General features: G+C 35.2%; 1 protein-coding gene across 1 annotated transcript in view; it reads right to left on the reverse strand.

Moving 5' to 3' along the window:
- Nucleotides 1-2,718: 2,718 nt before the first annotated feature.
- The window catches only part of Mlf1 (myeloid leukemia factor 1), a 29,908-nt gene continuing 6,639 nt past the window's right edge, over nucleotides 2,719-25,987 (reverse strand). The window contains exons 2-7 of the mRNA XM_052180390.1: nucleotides 21,179-21,326; nucleotides 11,211-11,294; nucleotides 10,074-10,202; nucleotides 8,766-8,925; nucleotides 6,249-6,378; nucleotides 2,719-4,699 (exon numbers count right to left, since the gene is read on the reverse strand). Of these exons, the coding sequence (XP_052036350.1) occupies nucleotides 4,594-4,699; nucleotides 6,249-6,378; nucleotides 8,766-8,925; nucleotides 10,074-10,202; nucleotides 11,211-11,294; nucleotides 21,179-21,326 (757 nt within the window). The 3' untranslated portion in view covers nucleotides 2,719-4,593. The remainder of the gene's footprint in view (nucleotides 4,700-6,248; nucleotides 6,379-8,765; nucleotides 8,926-10,073; nucleotides 10,203-11,210; nucleotides 11,295-21,178; nucleotides 21,327-25,987) is intronic.

Genomic DNA, 25,987 nt, shown 5'->3' on the forward strand with positions numbered 1-25,987 from the left:
TCACTTAATCCTGGTTTTGTAAGGCTAACTAATAAGAACTTCCATGTCTGTGGAGGGTTTGGAATGTCAAGAACCTAATCATGACTTATCCTGGGCTACCTTTACCCCTTTATTAGCCACTCCCTGCCTAACTCTGAACCTGACTTAACACCTTTGTGGCTATCTGGAGAAACCGTTTGTAGTATATAAATTTAAGAGACCACTAACTCCATAAACCAAAGGTGAAGAATGCCAGCAGACAGCATCTGAGACCTAACAGAGATTTCTATCTTGCTGTATCCCACCTACCAAGTATTTTCTCTAACATATTTGAAAAGCCTTATGAGGATCTTTGTTCTGTTACTATAAATCTACATGAAACTATTACCATATTAAAATATAGTATTGGAGGAAACCTTGATCTGTGTTCCCAAATCTCTTATTTGGTTACAGAATAAATCATCCTATCACTTTTGAGATTTCTTTTTGCATCAGCAATTATATTGTGATCAAATTAATCCTTTCCCACCCCAGCCAACCATCAGAATGAGCACGGGGAGCACAATGGAAGAGTTAGGGGAAGGACTGATGAAGCTGAAGGGGATTGCAACCCCATAGGAAGAACAACAGTATCAACTAACTGAACCACCCAGAGCTCCCAGGGACTAAGCCACCAACCAAAGAGTACACATGGAGGGACCCATGGCTACAGCTGCATATGTAGCAGAGGATGGCCTTATCTAGTAGCATCAATGGGAGGGGAGGCCCTTGATCCTGTGGAGGCTCAATACCCCAGTGTAAGGGGATCTGGAGCAGTGAGGCAGGAATGGCGGAGGGGGGGGAGCACACTCATAGAGTAAAAGTTAAGGGGGGATGGGATGGGGATTTACAGAATGGAAACCAGGAAGGAGGACATTTGAAATGTAAAAAAATAAGCAATAAAAATCTTACTTACTTAAACCCCCTCACCATCTGATTCCTCCTCTTATCTCCCTGATAGCCTTCTTTTTCAAAGTTACCTTTGCTACCATGCTTCTCCCATCTTTGTCACCATTAAGCAAAAAAAAAATTTTTTTTTTTTTGAGACAGGGTTTCTCTATGTAGCCCTGGCTGTCCTGGAACTCACTCTGTAGACCAGGCTGGCCTCGAACTCAGAAATCCGCCTGCCTCTGCCTCCCAGAGTGCTGGGATTACAGGCGTGCGCCACCAACGCCCAGCAAAAATCTTTTCTTAATTTCAAGAACATCATCGGAGCACATTTGAGGAACAGACCACAGACTTGCCCAGCTTGGCTATTCCAGGAACTAGTCAACATATTTGGAAAACACCTTGATTTATGACTTCCTATGTTTATTATAAAACTTACAAAAACAGTACCATGTTAATAGGGTAATATGAATTTGTATTCTTAGTTCATGCCCATTGACATCCACAATAAACTTTCTCTTATTCCTTTTGAGTAAAAACTGGTTTTGCACCAACAATCTCACCACACTAAAACTGAACAATTTTACACACAAACCCTAATCACCCCTTTTTAGTGTATTTCCAACATGCCATCACTTACTGTTAATCAAGGAAACAAGGACTTTTGCTTATTACTAGGAATGGAGGGCAATGCTTTACTTTTAAAGCAAATTTCTGTCTCAATTACTTTTAGCAATTTAAGCTGGATTTCAATGCAGATAAATCCCAGGTAAAATGTTAAAGAGATTGTACTCAGGTGTGCTTTATGGCTTTTGTGAAATATTTCACATCCAGCACATGACTTAGACAATAAGTGACTGTTTAAAAGGGAACGAAGAACAGTTTGCCTCAGGTTCAAAGGTTAATGATAAAAGAATATGTACCTATCAGAAAATTATCAGGACATGTCTCCTATTTGAAAAGCCAACAAAATCTGGCACCTAGATCTTTCTAACAGTTGATCTCTTTAAGGGTCTATGCAGGATCCCTGGAAAAACATAAATTGGGCCATATACAGCACACTGTGTGACAATTTCTAAATGACATATAATTTATGTGTTCCCTCTGAAATCACTGCTGATAAGAGACACATATCTTTTAAATACTCATTTGATTTCTATAGAAGACAGATCAAAAGGGAAAAGGTGTCTATATATTCTGTAACTGCTGTGATTAAGAGCTACACTATGAAGCAGTTATTAAGCTGTCTTCAGATTTGACTGTAAGTATTTAAAGTCATATGTATAATGATTTAGATAAAAGGAGATTAAGCTATCTATTGAAATTTTATTCTATCAAGTCAAACTATATAAAATATTGTTTAAAATTAAGCCTTTAACTGGGGAGATGGCTCAGTTGGGAGAGTGCTTGCCTTGTGAGCACAGGGTCAGAGTTGGGTCCCGAGTACCTATATAAAAAGATGAGTATGATGGTGTGTTACAACCAGGTTCCAGGACAGGAGGACAGGCAAGCTCCTGGGGTGGCCAACCAGACAACCTAGGGTGAGCACTAGGCCAGTGAGAGGACTTGTTTGAAAAATAAGGTGCATGACAACTAAGGAACAGCACTGGGGATGGTCCAGGGCCTCCACACACATGAGCCCACACACCAATAGGCACTGGTTCACAAATGTACACATATAAAATGAAATAAAAATAGGTACCTACAGTGTGGCAACTACCCAATGCTGTTATTGGCATACTAAACCATGCATAAAAGGACCCTTTTAACTAATACATGCTCAACTAATTTTAGTTATTAAATGAATAAACACACTTTTAGAAAGTTTAATGACCAATTGTGTACATAATACAAAAATCAGTAAAATTAACAAGCATATATTATAGTTAGCTACTGAAGCGTGAATGTAGTTTTACTCTTTAGAAAATCATGAGGCTTATAGAATAATGCTAGCCTTTTTTGATGATTTTCTTCCTTGATAAAAATTATGAAAGAACTAAGCTCTCTATATTCTTATAAACGTCATCCCCAACTTCTATAAAGATAGGTTAGTGCTTGAATTCCAGAGTAAAATGGCTAACTGAATTCTTAAATGGTATAACTAAAAGAGGAGCAACTGAGTCATTACTACCTTGCTCAGGAAAACACATATAATAAATTTTGAGAAAATCAATTACTATAGTTTTCAAAACAGAAAATGTGCTTTTTTTTTTAAGTGTACAAGAAGTCTTTCATTAAGCATCAACAAGACAGAAATATGCAACATTAAAAATTTAGAGAGACAGGATATATAAATTATAATAAATTATATGAATGTGATATGGAACAACCCCTATACCATATGCAGAAATTATAATGAAATTCATGTACATTAGCAGTTTAACATATTTTCTTGAAAAGAAACTGATTATTTCTGGTCTTTTTCAAAGTAATTTTTTATAAAATACTAATAATATATATGTATATATGTATAAATAATTTATTTTTGAGATAGGGTCTTAGTCTATAGTCCAAGACCTCAAAGTCACTGCAATTCTTCTGCCTCACCCACTAGGATTTCTGAATCAGAGGTCTGAGCTACCATGCCTGGATCACTAATATAGTTTTATCATTTTAAGGTTTTAAGCTAGCTAATTATATAGCACATTATAAAATTTGAGAAATATTACACTTTGATTTACACTACTCTACTGTGGTGTTAACACTTTTTGTATTTTATTTTAATATCTTACTTCTGTGTACTATGTGACAGAACCAGTTCAGAACTTCTGGGGATTGGTTCTAATGCTTTGTCTTAATTCGGCTCCCAAAATCACTCAGTAATCTGCATGTCTAAATGCTGAGGGTCCCCATCCCCAACGTGTTTTTAATTAATATTAGAGTCAAAGGCCAGTGGCTGGGCAGGGTAAAAGAGGCTGGACTTTTAGGATTCCAGGGCAAGAAATGCAGGAGGAAAAAGGAATTCCCCCATGAGAGGGGCATAGGATGGACCATGCCATGACAGGGAAGCAGAGAGAACAGAATTAAGAGTCAGGGAAGTGGCCCCAGAGGCTACGCCCCTGATGGAGTCTCTGGTAGCAGAAATAGATTTAGAAAGCGTTAACTCAGGAATACTGGAGAAAAGTGTATGCTAGGTGTGGGGAGATTTAGAAGTGCCCAACCATTGAGCTAGTAAGGTATATTAAAAATAACACTGTGGGGTGTGTGTGTGTGTGTCCTTCATTTGTGAATCCAGAGCTCTTGGGCAGGTACAGCAAGCTCAGAGAGATTTAACAATTTACCACTACACAGAACCATCACCATGCTAAGTATGCAAGGGTTTATGGATTTACACTAGAGATATATGTAGTATATCTATTATTGAAATATATACTATATTTGAGTCAGTTTTATTTATATATTCCCATATCAAAATAACTGAGAAAGTGCAATCAGCATGTGTGTTTTAAAGTACATCTTTTTTTATATAGACAGTTAACCAATTTATCCACATTGTTGAACATCAAAATTTTATTCCTAAAGTATGAACAATGTAAAGCTAAAACTTACAAGAACATTCAGATTCGGAAGAAAGTTGCAAAGTACAGCACTGATTTAACAACAGGAGGTTGGTCTTTTGTGTATTTTCTAGCACCATGCCATGACTTTGCTAAAATAACCAACTAAACAAATGAAATGCACGGCTATTTATTTTTTGGTGATTTTCACAGGTGATCCTTTGACATTGAGTTTGTCCACAAAAATGTTTGATCTTCTTCCACTCTCAATGGCCGAATTTCGATGAATTTTCTCTCTAAGAAATATACATATGACTATTAATACCATTTAAAAATACTCAAAGATTTATAAGTCACTGCAAATAAGTTAAAGGCCATTTTAATTTAGAGATTTATCTTTAAAGTTCCTTAATAACTCTAGCCAACTACTTTATTTATCATATAAGAAAGTAATCTATTACCTAAGATTTACTGAATCACTTGCAACTTAAACAGTGTTGTTTAAAATGGTAGCCATAGTGATATTTATACTTAATTCAGCTCCTGAGTTGTGCCACCCAAATGTCAAAGGGAAACAATAGTCAGGCATGTCTAATAGTTAACATGTCAGCTTCATCACATGGTAATTCACTTCTGAAAATTCTACTGGATAGAACTACTAAGAGAAAGATGCAGCTGCTAGGGCTATAGATTTACACAATGTCTGAAATGAACATACTTTCTCTAACTGGGACCTAGAATTTGTGTTTAATCTTTGAATAATGTTTAGCCATAAGCTTTTAATGTGAGACAAATATTACCAAAAAGATAGAGACAAGTTTTAAAGTCTTTTTATAGAAAATACTCAATCTCTAAATTCCTAAATAAGTACTTTCAAAGAAAGTATGCCAATTCTTGGAATTCTATACAAGGCTTCCGAATTACTTGATGCCCACTTGTCCAGCACTGGTTCCACGAGGCCTTCTCTAATCCTGCACTCTCTTGGAGCCTAGACTGGATTTCTATTTCAAGAGTTATTCTGTTTCAAGAAACTTGAAGTTTCTCCCAAGAACTTGAATTAACTTCAGAATATGTACTAAATGAATAAAAGCTATAAATTTTAATACATGGTTTCAACAAAATGTTTGGTTATTCCAAAAGCAATTTCAAAGATGAAAAGCTTTAATAAAATTTATCTAAAATATCTAGTGCATATGAAATATCAAATTACATTACTATTACATATTATGAAAGTATTTAAATTCATTTATAATTAAATGCTGAAGTTTGACTTGGTAAGAAAGTTAAGTTTTTTAAAATACAAAACCTTTTCCCTTATACTGTCTATATAAATAGGTAAACTTTGTGTGAAATGCATGACTTTAAACACTTACATTAGGAACTGTTTTACAGTATCCATCACAGTATGTAAAATTTCCTGAGGGTTGTTGATATTAATTTTTTTCCTGATGATTAAGTACAGTATTTGATGTTAAGTACAGTATTAAAATAGTATTTGTTGGTTTTCAGAAACAAACTTCGATTTGTATGGACTGTTTAGATTCAATATAAAGTTTCTTTTCTCATAAAAGATATATCTTGGATATTCTTAAGAACTTGATAAGAGGTAAAGCTAGACAACTTTTATTGTTGTGTCTGTACTGTTATCTGCCTGTCTCCTTCCTCAGTGTGGGGATTACAGCTGCATGCTACTAGGTCGGGCTACTTTCTTTTATTAATGCATGTTCTGAGGATTAAACATATTAATAACATGGCAAACCCTTTACTGAAAGAGCTACCTGCACAACCTTATCTACATAGCTTGTACATGTCCTTCAAAGCACTATTTTTAGAAATAACCGTTACCTCCTTTTGAGTTCCCGTGACCCTGGATGCTCATGACCCACGCTTCGCATTCCAGTGTTTCCTGACCGTCCAATAGGCTTGTACTTCAGAACTTCATTTTGCCACTCATCATCAAAAGCATGAGCATCGCCTGTATTAAAGATCAACACAAAGGGGACAAACACTTAGGTTGCTTCTGTCAGTATTGCCGGTGTCATCACACTTCATGTGCCTAACCTTACAGCAGAGGCAGAAGCTTCTGCAGTATTTCCCTCTTATTCACTTTCTGGTTACTGATAATATGGGCTTTCACTTACCTTCTTGATTTTCCTATTAATCTACATGGACTAGAGGATCCAAGTATACTAATTTACGAGATCTCCTTTTGAATTACCTCAATGACCAGGATGCTTTGAGACATTTCACAATGACTATATGTTCCCTATGTTCTTAGACACTCCCTCAGGAGCTTGAATTTCCATTCAGCACTTCTTGTTCCTAATGACTTTATGAGCTTGCTGTCAATTTCCTAACACTCAATTTATGATGTTATGAAGTAGGTAAACTGACTTCCATAAAAACAATACACAGATGCCTTTTAGATTACCTTTGTAAAAATAACTCAAACTTGATGTTTTCCAACATATTATTACAAAATACTCAGTGTACATATCTACATACATCTATATGTATATAACTTATTTTTTAAATTATATGTATGTGTGGATAAGCACACGTAAGTACTGGTGCCCTTGGAGGACAGAGGCCTCTCTCTGGAGCTGCAGTTAAACTTACTTGTGAGCCACCTAATAATGCATCCTACACAGGATGGCCCTGGAATCCTGACTAGGGCCTGCAAGTGAATAAAGAAATGACAAATAGACACGCATACAGAAAAGCTGGGGTCAGATGGGGTGTAAACAGTCTGTTGGAGTAGCACTAACTACCCCCCAACAACAACCTAGAACCTCACTACTTTTACTGAGCAGCGCAGTGGGAGGGATTAACTAGTATCCACAAGAGGTGTCTGTAGACAAGTAGTCTAAATCTATAAAAAACACTCAGGAGCAGGAAGCTGATGTTGCTAGTTTTTGTACACACTGTAAACATTCACACTTAGACTTGAGGAAGAAGACTTTCCAATGCCTAAGCTGACTCATGTGGGGAATGCTTTTGCCAGTCCCTCATTGGTCTGAGGCCTCGGTCCTTGTCATGGCTATACCATGCACATTCATCTAGGACGTCACTCACTTGGGCTTCCCTCTGCTCACAACACACTACGCCCTGATGGTGGGAATCAACTAGGCTCCTTGTAGTATGTAGTCCTAATGACTAACCTGTCACTCTAGGAGACTCAGTACATATTTTAATAAGGTCACAATGATTATAATAGAGAAAGCTCAAGTTATTTGGCTTTCCTCTTATGGCATAAGAATACTTATTGTAGTTCTTATTTCTATGTGTGTTTGTGTCTGTGCATGTTTTGGCCTGTAAACTTTGCAGCTGTGGAGGATGGTCAACAACTTCTAAGAGTAGGGTCTCCCCTTGACCATGTAGGACCTCGAGGGCTAAACTTGAGCTGTTAGGTTTGGTAATAAGTGCCACCTAACAAGTCCACAAGAGTAATTTTTATCTAATTCAAATATAATTTTTGAATTTATATGTATGAATTCATTCAAACATTATTCAAAGTACTTTCTGAAAATTTAAGATAAATGTGCTGATATTTCAATATAATTCAATTTAAATTAAAGCAAAAACTTGATTAATCTTTATTTAGACAAAATGAATGCTTTGTCAATTAATGTTAATAATTTTAATATAATTTAAAATATAATGAGAAAAGTTAGACACTAGAATGGCTTAAATGCATTGAAGAATAAATATTAAAACCTAGAAAACAAAGATTTGCTTAGTATTATGCATATTATCTTATGTCTACTAGAAATTTAAATTATCTGTACAAACTGTCGAAGTTATGATCTATTTACAATGAAACTTTTAGGTAACCATTTAGAATACCTTTGAAAAATAATAGTTTTTTGCAGTTACAATGGTGGCATAAAATGAGCACAGTATGAAAAAAATATGAAAATAATCAAGTTGAAAAGATGTTTATACATGCATAACACTATTAAAAAGAAATTCATGAAAATCTGAGTGGTTCTTTGGGATTGAAATTTTGATTTTTATTTGTTCCTTTTTTTCTTTTCCTTTTTTAAACTTTTCAAGCATGCTTCTTGACAATCAAAAAATTAAAAAGTTCATTTTGGCTATTGATATTACTGAAAGAAAAACCTCAAAAATCTTTAATTTTATCATCTTATTGGAAAACTGATTGATACCTCACATTAACAAATTATAATTTGTTGTAAAAATACATATTAAATGATAGAACCATAATTGTATAACTTTGATAAAAATTTCCTTCACATTCTTTTAAGTTACCTTAATAAAAATTAAAATTCATGAAGTTCTAGAAATGTAGCCACTATTTTAACTTTTGACTAACAATTCTGAGTGTGTGTGGTAACTTACTTTCATTCATATTGATGAACTCTTGGTTGACCTCCTCATCTCCAGTCTTGCTGTTCTTTGACTTTCTAATGACATGAGCTCGGTCATTGATATGATGACCAACAGCCATTCTTTCTAGTCCGCTGTCAGAATCTCTCATTGCTTTTCTGGTTTCTTTTACCTTTAAAAATACAATGAAAGTTATTTAGTTAATACGTACCTAGATCAGAATGGATTCCATTCTATATTCGTCAGGGCCTGTTTATGAAGTAAAGCTGTAGATTTGGTGCTCCAAAGTCCATTATTTTGTATAATTAATAAAAGGAGTAACTGTACTGAGTTCTATTATCAACCTGGTGTGGTAATAAAATCACTAATATTTAAAATTTAACCTTTTCCAAGTCATAAAATATTAAAACAATGTTATATAAAACTTGGTTACATAAATTATAAAAAAGAAGTTATATAAAATCTTCAACACTGTCTTTGTAATGAATAGAAGCTAATAAGTGTAACTACTTATTCATCGATTATGTTAAAGGGCTTGAGTCTGATGACCACTTACCAACTCCACAGAAGTATTATTAGAATGTTTATGCTAGCCAAAGATTATTAATATGTTTTTGTTTGACATCTATAATTATACTTAGTTTAATACTTCACTATGTTCATCAAACTAAAATGGCAGTAAACTTGCTAAAGGATGCACAGAGATCACTAATAGGTGTTTGTATGTCAGAACTGAAATTCTGAATTACTTTATAGTCATTATTCAGTGATTCTAAAATCTTACTGTAACCTACAAGGTAATGAAAAAATGGGAATTTTCATATCAGTTTGTAGAAGCCAAGAACTTTCATCACTATGAGTCAGTATTTAAAAATTTGTTTTTCCTCCTGTCACTTAATTCCCAGAAATAACGACTGAGACTAATTATTTATTAATAAATGCATAGGCCATAAACTTCAGCTGTTTCTCTGACTTGCTCTTAAGATATTATCCCTTTTATTCTAACCCTGGTTTAGCTACATGGATGGTTTCTCGTCCTTGTCTTCTTACGTCCATCTCCTCAGAGTTCTTGGGGGCAAATCTCCCCCTTTAGTCTATCCAAAGTTCAAGGTCTTCCGTCCCTGCCACTGTTAGACAATGTATTTTTCTAAAACTTACTAAAACACTAAGAATGTTTAAAAAATCCTTAATGCCGGGCATAATTCATACCAGCTATTTCAGACTTATGAGACTGAAGTAGGACGGACTGGGGCAGTTTGAGGCTAGCCGAGGCTACCCAATAAGACTTCATCTAAAAAAAAAAAACTAATAAAAACTTACTCCTCCTGGAGCCCTACGGGTTTGAGTTGAGGCCTGGAAAACCTTTGGTGGTTCATCTCCTACTTTGGAATAGGTCATAACAGAGGAAGAACAAAATGAATGCCCATTTGGATCCATTGAAAGTTGGCCCTAGAGATAAAGGAAATTGTAAATTAAGATTCTAATTAACAAAAAGAAAACAAAACAAAAAAAGAGATTCTAATCAAATATGAAGATTGAATCCATGAAGCAGCAATATTAGCTATATAGTTGGTCTAAATGGAACCCGGTGTCCTAACCTACTTGTATTTTTAATGCTAATTTCTACTTCTCATGTAAAGAGTAACATGCGATTCACATAATGAGTCTGTGTGGCTTAGATTTAAATAAAGATACTAGAGTCCCTTAGGCAGATGCTTATTTTGTACAGACTTGCCAACCAAGATCAAGTGAGTTAGGTATGTACCAGGAACTTTCACACTTTCTTTGGGTAGCAGATTGATACACTCTAAAACCCACCACTAATGCTCTAGGTTTTAGCATTATTAAATGATCCATAGAGTTCCAACAGATATTGGAATGAAATAGGTCACCTTCAGATCAAACCAAGTTACTTGTTTTGATCCTACTATTATAAGCACAGCATTAGTATTAGTATTCATTTAAAATATTTAGTGTATGGATCTAATCTAGCATACAAACCATTTCTGTTTTCAAAAATTTTTTTTTAAAATTAAAACTCAGTTGCTAGTATCCAATGAGTTTCTGAAGAGATAATAAAACACATAAATTCATAGAAAATTTTCATTTACAACAGACTCAGAAGAACATATTGAGGTTGTAATTTTTTTTAATTGTATAAGTTAACTAAGGTCACTTTTCAGACTTATAGGTTGTAAAATAAGTGAGATATAATTATAAGTTTTTTTATTGACTAAGAAAATATCAGCAATCTGATATAATATCTTGATGTAATATTATCACTTAAACATTTGTTTCAGGTACAAAATACGTAAGTATTGTATGTGTTAATCATGTAAGGATTTTTTTTTTTTTTTGCTATTCTAACTATTGCTAAAGATATTTGAAAGTTACTATAATATATAGGATATGAATAACTAAAAATAATGTTCTCATCAGTTTATTTTTAGTACTTACAAAGTTTCTTTGTAACTCCTGTATACCATTTCGCATATTTACCATCATCCGATCCATTGTCTGAAAAGGGTTGACATCTGCATGCTACAGGATATTAGGAGATATATTAATTACATCAAAGATGTAAATAAATCTTCTTAAAACAGATGAAAAAATTTCCCAACTTACTGTAAGATAATCATGTAGTAATCAACTAGGAAAAAATAATTTAAGGACTATACAATAAGAGTTATTTGTTAAAAAGGAATATATACAAAATCTCAAACAGCCAATATAAATTAGAGAATTACACTGCATACACATATATACAAAAAAACATAAACACATGCTTTATGTATATAAATATACATATATATCATTACTCAGTTTTCTTAAACCAGAGTTCTTCCTTTTCCTCTGAGCTTTTATCTTCTTTCTAATCCTTATGGTTTCAATAGTCTTCTCTAGGGAGAGATGACTCAGATGGTAGATACTGCTCTTGCATAGGACCTGAGTTCAGTTCCCAGAAGCCCAGCAGCTCTCTAGTGCCTATAACTCTAACTGTAGGTTCCACATATCTGATAATCTCTCCTTAGCCTCTATGGGTACTTAATTCATGTGTAGAACACTCCCCTCCTGACATAAACACTTAATTTTTTAAAAAGTCACCTCTGATTGATCTTTACCATTACACTCAAAAGTTATGGGTTGTGGCTTTGTATGTACTGTGGGTTTGTATGTTTGTATGTACCACAGAGGGAACTCGCTCATTAGTTTACTAGCATCTTTGTGATATACTACTTGTTTTCTGTCACTTATCCCTCAGGAAGGAAAAAATGTTACATCTCAAACTTTAGAAACATGGATAACTCAAATTTAGTGCAAAAGAATGAAACGAAGCTTTTCATGAGAATATAAATACAAACTATAAATTCACTGTGTTCTAATCCTTGGATTACTCTTCAGTATTAGAAACTAGTAAGGCAGATCAAAGTCAGAAAGTTGACAAGGTCTGTTTGAGAACAGACCTTGCTATGCTTGTGTAGGAAGCAAAAGAAACCAAGAATTCCTTGCCAACAAAGTCAGAGAAGAGTTTGTCACCTGGTAGAGAGACAACACAAGCACATAGAAGTCCAGCTTTCAAATACAGTTACTGAGTCTCTTTGAAGATTAAGGGAATGTTCCCTCAATACCTATTTTTCCATTTTTGGAGATTGATATTATATATTTTGATTAATTTACTGTAACCATCTTGATAGAAATGAAAATATTCTAAAACAAGATATTTGTGCCTCTCTTTGGCTACTGAAATAAATCAAGAAATTGAATTTTCCTCAGGAATTTCATGGTGAGAAAATAAAAAGGCTGAAGCCTGGTACTGGTCAGTGGAGGAACGTGTCTCCCAGAAAGATATCACATAATTATGACAACTTGTCAGATTACTTGGCAGGAGAGAGTGGAGCTGATGGTACCACATATTGACTAGGACTGCCTACTATAAATACATCTTCCCTCTACTTCCATCAAAATCCCACAAACAGACCCTGAAGATGGAGTTGCAAAATTCTGTGGACCTCTTAGTTCTTCCCGATGTGGCGACATCAACTACAACTCTTCCTTTCAGCTTTTCACTATCACTTGTCTGTTTAATGGCCACTGAAGATCAATGGGCAAGCCTGGCTTGTCAGTGCTGCCAAGCCCAGACTCTGACTCTTAAATCTGGCAATTACTTCAGAAAACTCATGTCTAAGCACTCAGGCACATGTAACAGAGGTTTCTAGTACAAAGCTTAAAAGCCATTCTGGAAGTTAGTGAGATGCATGCAAACTCACTCTGCTTGTGTTAATGAAAGTATCTGTTAAAAAATATAGCTAAAGTAATTTTCTCAACACGAACCATTCCACCAAACCTTCCAAAAGGCACAAGAGAAAAACTTGGTGCCTAAAAACAAAAACAAAAAAACAACAACAACAACAACAAATTTGAGTTGCATTTATTATATGGGCATAGCTAAAATATAAAAATGCATTATAGTTCAGAAGAACCATTGTTACAGAGCTTTTTAATATAAAATACTCGATGTGTATTTTTCAAATTATCTGCTTATTACTCACTCACTGTAGCATCTGACTGACCAGAAAATAAAGAAGCCACAGTACTACTAAAATTATGACTGTTCTAATAAAGAAATTGAAAGAAAAAGTCTTTTGCTATAGACCAAGACAACCATTTCATAACTAATTAAAACAATAATGACTAGAATTAAAGTACTTTCTGTTGCCATTACATTTTTTAAAGATCCACTACTCCTCCCAAAACCAATTAAAACAAAAATATTTAATTACATTATTATCATTACCAAATAAGTAGATATAGTTTAGTATCAACCCAGGACAAGGGACTGAGGTTCATATTTTACTTATCAAAGCTAGCCTGGCCTCCAGGTTCTTCCAGCATCTCTCAGCCCCTACCTGGCACACCTTGCCCCCAACCCTGAACTTTCCAGCCCAGGGGGCTGGGCTGCCGTTTCCCCAGAGTTGTTCTTCCCTATATAATCCATACATTTGGTCTCTCTCCCCTCTCTCTGCATTGTGATCCCCTTTTCTCCCCCCTTCCCCCCACTCCTTCCCATCTGCTGCAGTGGCTCCAGTAAACTCTGTGAGACAAAGTTTTACAGACTGAGGTGAGAAATGTCTCCTGGAGCTCTATGGAACACCTCTATTCAGAAGCCGAAAATCTCACTTGGCAATTTGCTTTGCTCCTAAACTCTCCCCCTTCTTAGTAGCCAGGACTAAGAAAAACCAAGCAAATTAAGATGTAAAAGAATCCATCTTGAAGTAAGTCATTAGCCAGAAAATTCTGCAAAGCTTTGCTCCAGTCATTTACATAATTACATTTACCTCCCAACAGTATATAAATGAAGCATGGCTTTGACACTATGATATGAAAAGCATTAATTAGCACAGTGGTATAAATATATTTCATGTGTCTTGACTGTATATTGGCTTATAAGTCATTGGACATAATTTAAGAGATATGTTATTAAGAAGAGGTTAATTTAACCAGTGACACAGGAAAAGTACAAGTTTCTTTTGTTATTTGACCCTCATACAATGTCCTTGCAGGAGAGGTGGGTTTGGGTCTGGTCTTAGACAATAGGCTCAGATTAGAAGATATTTACATTTGAGGAACCTTATACAAGGTCCTTGCCAAACAGGTGGGTGTTGGGCAAATTAGAAAGAATTTACATTTGAGTTGGTGCAAAGCTCAGAGCTGCTTCAATGGAAGCTTGTGAGGAACTGCTTTTGTCTTGCAGACCCCACCTAGGAGGTCTTTGGCCAAAACAACATTCTTAACTTATCCAGGTGTGATTCAGGATGCAGTTCATACTTATTACTCATGGAGACTCATTTAGACTCAGGGAGTTTGACAAAATGTCCTTTAAAGTCTCTTTGAAAAGGATTCCCCTGCATGCAATAAAGACACATGCTCCATTATGTTCATAGCAGCCTTATTTATAATAGCCAGAAGCTGGAAAGAACCCAGATGCCCCTCAAAGGAGGAATGGATACAGAAAATGTGGTATATTTACACAATGGAATACTACTCAGCAATTAATTAGAAACAATGAATTCACAAAATTTTTAGGCAAATGGTTTGATCTGGAAAATATCATCCTAAGTGAGGTAACCCAATCACAAAAGAATATACATGGAATGCAATCTCTGATAAGTAGATATTAATTAGCCCAGAAGCCCTGAATACCCAAGGCACAAATTGCATAACAAATGACGCCCATGAAGAAATATGGAGAGGGTCCTGATCCTGGAAAGGATTGATCTAGCATTGGAAGGGAATATAAGGACAGAGAAAAAGGAGGGAAGTGATTGGAGAAGGGATGGAGAGAAGGTTTATGGAGCATATGGGGAGGGGGGATCCGGAAAAGGGGAAATCATTTGGAATGTAAACAAAGAATATAGAAAATAAAAATATTAAAAAAAAAGTTTGTATCAAGAAGATTGATGTCTGTGTTCGAGCTTCTAAATTTGTTACATGGGAAAGTTTTACCTGGTTGATTTTATACTTCCTTGTGCCAAAAGATTAAGCTAATTGTTCCTTGTGCCTGCTTTACTGGATACATCTTTTGATATGTAGATATCAATCCCTCATGCTTAAAGGCATGAGGGATTCAAAACAGAAACAAAACATGAGGGCCTCAAAACAGAAAAATACATTCAGATTCAAACCGCCAGTGTGTGTGGTTGTCTGTCATCTCATCAAACCTGTGCCTTTTTCCTGGAATCCAAAAGTTCCCCCTTGGATCTAAATCTTCTGGGCTGGGACGTCCGTGGCACCATCTGCCCTTGGTGATTCCTCCAGCCAATGAACTCACCTGAGAGCAGCGTTCCATCCTAATAAACCTGCCTTTAATATAATATAATGTGGCTTGAATAGGCTCATTTCATCAGTGGAGAAATAACCTATTAGATGGTGCCAAAACCCAGGAGGAGTTGAGTCCCCAGCTCGATGGCCTAGGACTTTCCTGGACATGTGGGAACTCCTTCTGTGCTGGATACATTTCTTAGGACTTGAATGAGTACCCATCACCAGCTAGCCTTAATAGGTTCAAGACCCTCTGGGCTCTATCTGCTGAGTCTTTCCAGCCTTTTTAGATTATAAATGAATAAAGAACACTGTAATTGTCCATGACTACTTCTTATTGACATTGGGGTACAGTTTTGTTTTGGGGTATGGCAAAAAGCTGGAATATTCCCCAAGTCCAAGAAGGTTGTTTCATTGTTGTCTAGGTTCTGCGGGCCCATCTGAAGCTAGGAAAGGGCAGGCCCCATAGAAGTGTCTGTGAGTATGATAAACTGGAGTACCTGTGGGAAACTGTTTTGAGCTTTTCTGGATGCAGGTTCTGAGAGAACACCTGGTTGTTAGAAGATAGGAGTTTGGGGAAGAAAAACCTTTTTGGGGGAAAGGGTGTACATTTGAAACATGTAGGCCCATGGTCTTGGTAGTTGGAGGGATGGGAAGTCCCAGGACCAGGGAAAGGGAAATAGATCCACCCTCAGGAATGGGAATTTGGGGAAGAAAACACACTGTTAACTGACAGTACTTATCTTGAACCCATTTGACCTGTGGAAGATGGATTCAAGTGGATTCCTAGAAGCTTACAAGAAATAGAAATAATTGTATTAGTGCATCCAATGTGTTTCTGCTCTAAATATACATAATTTTATAATTATCACTGTACAGATATTTAATTTGATGCTATCCCATTTGTCTAATTTTGCTTTGGTTCAGTACTAGACATATTTCAAGTGTTCAATAGATACGTGAGCCATTCTTCTACCTGAGAACAGAGCCACAAGGTAAGGACCAAAACACAAGTCCTTACCAGAGAAGGAAAGTACCCCCTATCCTAAGACACACACACACACACACACACACACACACACACACACGGATTTACCAGCCTACCAAAACTATGAGAAATAAATCTCTGATGTTTAAAAGCTATTCAGCCTAAAGTATTTTGTTATATCAGCCCAACTATACAGGAAAATGAGAGATCAATAATTTTAGATTTAAATTTTAATGTTGGTCTTGGACTTTCTTTATATTCAGAATTACCTTCCTACTTGACTTTTTAATTTAATCATGGCATTTATGCAAGCACATCTCTTCTATATGTTTTCTTCTTGATTTAAAGAAATTTTGGCAGGACAAATATAATTTGAAGAATATTTATATGCAAATAGCTCAAAATAATGAATCTTGCCAACTACAGTTTCAGAGAAGTGTTATCTCTCTATTTGGCTACATATTTTTCATTCCAATTTCTGCTAAACATTTATTGCTTTTAGTAAAAGTGTCTGTGAAAGTGACATTTATTTCTGCTCCAATAGGTGACCAATAAACTTACAGCTGATTTGTATAAACATCTTCAATACATTTCCAGCTGAATTATACACAGGTCTCATTTATATGCTAACAGTTAAGGTAGTAAGATTGCCTTTTCTTGCTTACTTCATGAAAGCTATAAGTAGCTTATTTATGTATATAAATCCAAAGAAACACATGCTTGCTATAGTTATAAAAAATATGATACAAAAAGTATTTTAATTCTCAAATGATTTGCAATATTTATAATTAATGTGCTCTTGCACTGTCAATTTTTCCTGGTGTTAATTTTTAACTTTTTTTTAAAAAAATTGAACTTTTAAGAAAATGAACTAAACTAAAATTTATACATATGTAATATGTATGTAACATTAATTTATAGTATCACAGATATAGCACTTTTATAAATGACATTATTTACTAATGAAAGAAAAGTAATTTAAATGTGATTACTCTTATTTTAAATGGCACATGTAGTTTTATTTATTAGGTTTTACAATGATTCAAGCTATTTGCTTTCTTTAAGTTTATTGCTTAGAAAATACAAAAATATTTTTCTAGAGTAATCTATAATTCTTTGAATTGATTGACCATGTTTACTGAATTCTAAACATATTTCAATTGTCAAGATCCATTTTAATAGAAATTCCTATGGATTTATTATTCTATAGTTGCCATTCCTAAGGATGAAAAATAAAAGAGGTGAGACCCAAAATAGTTACCATACATATGTAAACAACACCTTTTATTTTATTAAATGTTCTCCCATCCACATGAGAATAGGCAGTTGTATAAGTTGTGGTCTGAAACTGTTTGGCCCAGGGAGTGTGGCACTATTAGAAAGTGTGGCCTTGCTGGAGTAGGTATGGCCTTATTGGAGGAAGTTTATCACCATGTAGGTGAGCGTAGAGTCTTTTCCTAGCTGTCTTTGGATCAAGATGTAGAATTTCCAGCTCCTCTTCCAGCAGTAAGTCAGCCTATATGATGCTATGCTTCCCACCACAATGATAATGGACTGAATCTACAGCCCCAATTAAATGTCTTTTATAATAGTCCATTCACCGCAGTAAAACCCTAATTCAGAAGTTGGTACCAGGGACTGGGCTATTGCGATGATAGGCCTGACCATGATTGTTTGGAGGAATATAAATTTTGGAACTTGAATATGGAGAGCAGTGGAATATTTTAAGTGCGGCTTAATAAGCCATCCTAGTGAGAATATAGAAGGCATTGGTGCTAAGGGTGATTTGAACTCTGGAGGCCTGACTTAAGGGGTTTTCAGAGGAGGGGAATTTTAGTATGTTGCCTGGAGATCATTCTTATGCTTGGTGAAGAATGTGGCTGTTTTTTTGTCTTTGTCTGAAGAGTCTACCTGATGCTAAGGTGAAGAGATTCAGATTAATTGCATTGACAAAGGAAGTCTCAGAAAAGCCCAACATAGACTCTAGTTTACGCTCATGAAGAGTGTTTTGATCAAGTGTAGCATGTTTAAAAGGTTCAAGTAATAAGGGGGTAATGGGAATTAAAGTAGAGCTAAATCCTGTGTTCAAGGATATGAAATGAAAGTAAGGAAACGGTGACTTTGGAGCAAGATCCTACCTAACTAAGCTTATGTTTATGTTTTTGCAGTTGAGCAAGGGAGAGTTATATCATGTTAAGAGTTATTATTACTTGGTTATTGTTTTCATTTGGACTCAATGTGGAATGAACTGCAATCCAGAAATGGAGGGCACCACCTGTCACCCAGATCTTGAGGCTGGAAGACACACATTTTTGATCCTGACCTGGCCATGAAAAGGTTAGGTCCAGGCATATTTAGGTCCTGGAACATACCTTTAATCCCAGGAAACAGAGACAAGCATATATCTGAGTTCAGGGCCAGCCTGGTACAGAGCAAGTTCTAAGCAGAGAAAAATTAGGACCACACCTTTAATCCCAGCATTCAGGAGACAGAGGCATAAAGATCTCTGAGTTTAATGTCAGCCTACAGAGCAAGTTCTAGGATAGCCAAGTATAGTCAGAGATGGAGTTGGAAAACAGAAAGCTGGTGATGATGTAATAATATAATAAGATGGGGGGCATGTTCCAGCCTCAGCAAGCAGCAGAATTTGGCAGCTTTGGTCATATGGCCCTGGCTTTAAAGTCAAGAATAGAAGGGCCTATTGAACAACTGATACTGGTTAGCTAAGAAATTAGTGGTGATTAAGAAGAGAACAACATTACTGAGGTAAAATCTTGAGGGATGTGTTTTCTGAGAGCACAAAAAAGATGTGTTCTAGAGATAGCCAAGGTTGTATCTCATGCTGCCGCTGGACTTGGAAATGTACAAGAACTACCAAGGTGGTACTAGTTTCGAAGGTTATGAAGAGCTGGTGAGGCTTGGTTCTGTGTGAGGCCAGAAAAGGCCATTAGTGAAGATGCAGCCTCAGTTGCAGTTGACAGCCTAGGACCAAAGGGGTCATGTCAAGGCTTGGCACCATAAAGAGATTCTATGAGAAGCTTTTGGTGAAGCCTAGTTACAGTGGAAGTCTCCAGAGTTTTAGCGATGATAAATACCATGGAATGATCATCAAGAACTGCAGCAGCAGTGGAGTAGAGTTAACCAGAGCCTAGAATGCTACAGACAATAGACCCGGAGAAGTGACCCAAAACTTTTGGAGAAGCTCAAAATATCACGTGTGGATTACAGACACTGGAACAAGAAGCTGTAAAGTTAAAGTTGCTCTGGAGACCCCAAGATATTATAGATGCCAGAGCCATGGGATACCTGTTGAGGAGAGCTGCAAATGGAGTGGAAGCAGCGAAAAAGTAGCAAAAGAGAAAGAAATGTACTGTAGTCAACAAATCTGAAAGGAGTTGGAGATTTGAAGAGTTTTTTGACATCAGACATGGAGATGCAGAGTCTGGAGTTTGCTTAGCTGGTTTTCTATTTTGTTTTGTTCCAGTATTTCCCCACTATGACATTTTGAAACGGTAATGTATATCCTGTAATATTGGAAGTATGTGATCTGTTTTGTTTTTTTTTATTTTGATTTTATAGAGGATTACAGTTAAGTGATTACGTGAATCTCAGAAGAGACTGAACTTTGGACTTTTAACATTTTTGAGACTGCTATAGACTATGGAGCTTTTGAAGATGGACTAAATGTATTTTGCATTATGTTATGGCTAGATGTGGACCCCATAAGCTTATGTGTTTGAACAAGCCTTTGGGGGGCAGAGAGTGGAATGTGGTTGGTTTGAATATATTTGGCCCAAGGAGTGGCATTATTAGGCATAGCCTTGTTGGAGTATGTGTGGCCTTGTTGGAGGAAATGGTTCACTCTGAAGGAGGGTGGTGTTGGGCTTTGAGGTGCTATGCTTAAGCTCCACTCAGGTTGGAAGGAGGAGTCTCTTCCTGGCCCAAGAAAGGCAGAGTCTCTTTTTAGCTGCCTTTCAGTGTAGAGAACTCTCAGCTCCTTCTCCAGCACCATGTCTGCCTAGACAATGACATGTTTCCTGCCATGACTATAATGGACTAAACCTCTGAACCTGTAAAGCAGTCCAAATTAAATGTTTTCCTTTATAAGAGTTGCCTTGGTCATGGTGTCTCTTCATAGCACTAAAACCAGTAAAACCCTAACTAAGGCACAAGTCTTTTGAAATAAAGGTTAATCTAAGTTTTGAAGGTCTAGAGTGGTCCAATAATGATAAAACACCATACTAGGTTTTGTTGATTTTTTTTTTGGTTTTTTTTTTTTTTTAGTATTTTAAACCTAAGAAGTATGTGGTACCAGGAGTCCTTGTTGGTTTTAGTTTAGCACATGGAAGAGACAAAGTTATCAGAGAAGAAATATGTAAGAAACAATGGCTTAGTATGGATTATAGATATATAACCTATGCTCCTAAATGTTTTAAAAGCACAGTGCAAGTCTATACTAATAACAATCTAATGTTCCAAGTTTTAGTTTTAGAAAATGCCTCCCTTTTCATATAATATTTCCATGATAGAAGTATTAGTTACATGTTATCAGTATGTAACTTTTAACATTTGTGTCATGTTTCTGTAGAACTTTCTTGCTGTCTTTAAAATTACTTACAGTTAAGGAATCTTCACCATCATCATGTTCTCTACGATTATGGGTTCTTCCTCTACCATCAGAGATACTGAGCAAGTCTCTTCCAAGAGGTTCAGAGAAACTTCTCATCATGTTGCGCATACTTTCTCGGTGTGCAAGAAAAGAATCACTGTTGAGAATACAGATGAATGGAAAATTAAATGTTATAACTAAAAAATAGGCATATAAATACTATGAAGAAACTCGTGAGATAATATAATTGTTAAGAAGATAAAATATTACAATTTAGAAGAGACTAATAAAAGAACTAGAATTTATAAATATAATTATAAATATAAATGAAATCTTATCCTATTTGCTATCCACTATATTTATTATACTAATGAAATATTTCATGTATAAATATGGTAAATCTAAATTACCACATCATAAGTAGTTTAAGATGAGGAAAACTAAAACAATATCAGAAAATATTTCTATCAGGAAAGACTACTCTGAGATGTCTACAACATAATTCTATAACTGTAAAAACATCACAAAAATACTTCTATCAGGAAACCATTCTATAGGATTAATAAAGAATACTCCATGCTAAATATGGGCACCAAAGACCCTAAAAAAGTTGTCTTTTAAAACTGAATGTGTGAGGCTGGAGAGATGACTCAGTGGCTAAGAGCACTGGCTACTCTTCCAGAAGTCCTGAGTTCAATTCCCAGCAATTACATGGTGGCTCACAATCATCTGTAATGACATGTGTGTCTGAAGAGAGCAATGGTGTACTCATATACATAAAATAAATAAATCTAAAACTGAGTTTGCATAAATAAATTTGGAAAGAGTTCTCCTAAAATAATCATACTTGTTGGGGCTGGAGAGATAGCTCAGTGGTTAAGAAATTCTAGAGGACTGGGGATTGGCTCCCAGTACCCTCAGAAGACTTATGTTTCTCATATATACCTGCTTCTCACTATAACTTCTATCTTCTACAAGTGCCTGCACTACTGCTTTTCCTCCCTCCTTCCCTCCCTCCCTCAACAACAACAAAAAATACTATTTTTAACTTTCCTGAAAGTAGATCATTGAAATACAAGCATTGAGAACCATATTTATGTTTATGAACACCATAAAAGTACAGATTATATCTGCAAAGTCAAACCAAAGTCACTGATAATCTTTATAAGGCTAATTATTATTATTATTATTATTATTATTATTATTATTATTATTATTATTTCTTTGAGACAGGGTTTATCTATGTAGCTCTGACTGTCTTGGAACTCAAGAGATCCACACACCTCTGCCTCCTGAGTCCTGCAATTAAAGGCCTGTGCTGTGGCATTAGAATTTTAAAGCAGACTATACTAACTTTGTAAATTGCCCCTGGTAATATAGCCACATTTACAATATTAACTCAACCATATATTCACGTGGGAGGTCTTCTAATGTCTTCTTTAGTTTCCTTCTTTACTGTTTTAAGGTTTTCACTGTAAAAGTCCTTTCTTAGGTTTATTCCAAAGTAACTTTTTTAAAAAAATAATTGTGAACATGATTGTTTTTCTAGTTTCTTTTTCTGCATGTTTCTTGTTTTTAAATATATATATAAAAATTACTGATTTTGGTGTCCAAAAATGCTTAAAGTGTTTACCAGATCTAAGAGTTTTCTGGTAGAGCTTTTATGATCTTTTATGTAAAGGATCATATAAATATCAAATTAAAATACTTTGACTTCTCCCTTTCCTATTTGTATCCATTTATATGCTTTGTCTCATTTAGTACTTTGCAAACTATATTGTGTAGACCTTTTTTAACTTAGCGAAAATAAATTCTTTAAGGTACATCCTAATGATCTTCAGAGTTCCATTGTTATCTGTTGTACTGTCTCTCTTTTCATCACTAATTTCATTAATTAGTGTCTTCTATTTTCTTTGGTTAATTTGGCTGAGGGTTTGTTGATTACTGCTTCAATCTATTTTGGTAGTAGTTATAAATCTGTTTAAGTTATTTGTCTCATATTAACTTTAGTAGGAAATACACATCAAGAAATGAGTCCATTTTTATGTGACCTTTTTTAACTTAGCGAAAATAAATTCTTTAAGGTGCATCCTAATGATCTTCAGAGTTCCATTGTTATCTGTTGTACTGTCTCTCTTTTCATCACTAATTTCATTAATTAGTGTCTTCTATTTTCTTTGGTTAATTTGGCTGAGGGTTTGTTGATCTTAGTGGAAATGGTTTGAGTTTTTCTCTGATGTTGGCTAACATGTTTCTCATATATAGCCTTAATTATGCTGATATATATTTCTTCCATTCCTAGTCTCTTTGGGGATTTTATCATAAAGGAATGTTGCCTTTTCTAAAAAAAATCTTTATTGTATGCACTGTAATAATCATGTGAATTCTTTCCTTCAATCCCTTTATGTGGTATATTTATTGGTTTGCATTAGTCTGACCTACCTTTGTATCTTAGGAATGAAGCCAGTTATGATGAATCTTTGTGAAGTGTTCTTAAAATTCAGTTTGCAAATATTTTAGTGTTAATTTTTCTGTCTATGTTCATCATAGAGACTGATGTATTTTTGTTGGGGCTTTATCTGGTTTTGTAAAAAAGGTCTGACAGTATTCTTTCTGTCTTTACTCTGAAATAGTTTGAGAAGTACTAGTGTTAGCTGCTCTTTATAAGTCTGGTAGATTTCAGTATTGAATTCACCTTGGCATGTACTGCTTTAGTTGGAAGATTTTTTTTAAATTACTGCTTCAATCTATTTTGGTAGTAGTTATAAATCTGTTTAAGTTATTTGTCTCATATTAACTTTAGTAGGAAATACACATCAAGAAATGAGTCCATTTTTATGTGACCTTTTTTAACTTAGCGAAAATAAATTCTTTAAGGTACATCCTAATGATCTTCAGAGTTCCATTGTTATCTGTTGTACTGTCTCTCTTTTCATCACTAATTTCATTAATTAGTGTCTTCTATTTTCTTTGGTTAATTTGGCTGAGGGTTTGTTGATCTCGTTTATCTTTTTTAAAGAACTCAATCTTTCATTGATTCTTTGTTCTTTTACATTTTTACTTTATTAATTTCTGCCATGTTATTTCTTTATATCCACTAATTTTGGGTTTAGATTGTTTAATGTTTTTTCAAGGTCATATAACTCAGATGTTCTCTACTTTTTGTTAAGATAACCTATTGGTATGAGATATTTGTGGTACTCCCTGATCTCCTGGAGTGTCAGCCAATACAGCCCATGAGGGCAGTGGGAACAGGGACATTGGAAACCCTGTGAGAATGTAAGGTGAATGACCACACTGGGACCACTTGTCAGTAGGCAGATCAACTTTACTGACTGAAGGCTTATGAAGTTTTTGGGGACTGAGGACAGGAACATTCAAGATACGCAAAGTCTTAGGGTACCTGGCATACCTCATTAGCATGGGGAAGCATTTCAGGAATCTCAGGTGCTGGCTAAAAAGGTCTTGTCAGAAGACTGGAAATTAATTCCATAAGCTAATTAGGGCTATATGACATTCATTAGGTAGAGGCAAGTGTTGGGGCTTGAAGCCTCAAGACAAAGTCAGGGAGAAAACCTGCTAACAAGGGAGTCTCCCATTTTGCCCTGAGCTCAGAGGCTATCTGGTCACAGTGGACCTCGACTTTAATTAGCAGTTTCCCCACAGGTATTGAAATGAATTTTTACAGTGGGGTGTGTGTGTGTCTGTGTGTGTGTGTGTGTCTGTGTGTGTTTCTGGAATAGAAATTTTCTTTTCATTGATTGCTTCCTTAAAATATATTTTGTTACATAATAACAGAAATATCTGCTTGCTTCCTAGTTCCATTTGCTTGAAACATTTTTACCATCCCTTTACCCTTGGTTTCTGGCTGTCTTTGATTGAAAAGAGCACTTCCTGAAGACAACAAATAGTAAGCTTATGTTGATCTTTTAATTAGGGAATTAAGACCATTAATACTGATGGCATGGATTTGTTATTTTTGTCAGGCTTAGTATTTTCTTGTTAATTTGCTTAACTCTTGTTCCAGCACAGCTATCATTTCTTGTAGACTTGTGGATGTTTATCTTTTTCCTCAGTCTAAATGATTCAAGTGTCTAAATAGCTGCCTTAGTGATTATCAATTCCTTGTATTAGTTTGTATTATGGAAAGCTTTTCTTTCTCTTTCTACTGTGACAGTTTTGCTAGCAATAATTACCTGGACTGACAATCTTTCAGAGTTTGAAATACACATTCCAAGATTGCCTGGTTTTTAGAGTTTCTCCTAAGAAATCTGATAAGCCTATCTTTATATATGATTCATGTTATTCTCATGACTTTGAGTATACTTTCTTTGTTCTCCATATTTAATTTTTAACTACTTGGTGTGAGTTTTATTTTCTGGTTTCATTGAGTTGAAAAACCTAAATGCCTCCTGTACCTAGATAAACATTTCTTTTCCTAGCTTTGGGGAATTTTCTATTATGATTTTATTCAAAGTGTTTTTTTATGCTTTTAGTATGAAACTCTTCTGCATCCATGATTCAGGGATTTGGTCTTTTCTTTTTAAAAGATTTATTTTATTTATAAGAGTACACTGTAGTTGTCTTCAGAAACACCAGAAAAGGATGTTGGATCCCATTACAGATGGTTGTGAGCCACCATGTGGTTGCTGGAAATTGAACTCAGGACCTCTGGAAGAACAGTCAGTGCTTTTAACTGCTGAGCCATCTCTTCAGTCCAGATTTGATCTTTTCATAGTGTTCCTAGATCTTATATTCTTGTATATTTTCTTATTAATTTTTCTTTGTAACAATTTTCCAATTAATTCACCTTGTTTT

This window comes from Apodemus sylvaticus, chromosome 4, assembly GCF_947179515.1.
Source record: "Apodemus sylvaticus chromosome 4, mApoSyl1.1, whole genome shotgun sequence".
Taxonomy (NCBI): Eukaryota; Metazoa; Chordata; class Mammalia; order Rodentia; family Muridae; genus Apodemus; species Apodemus sylvaticus.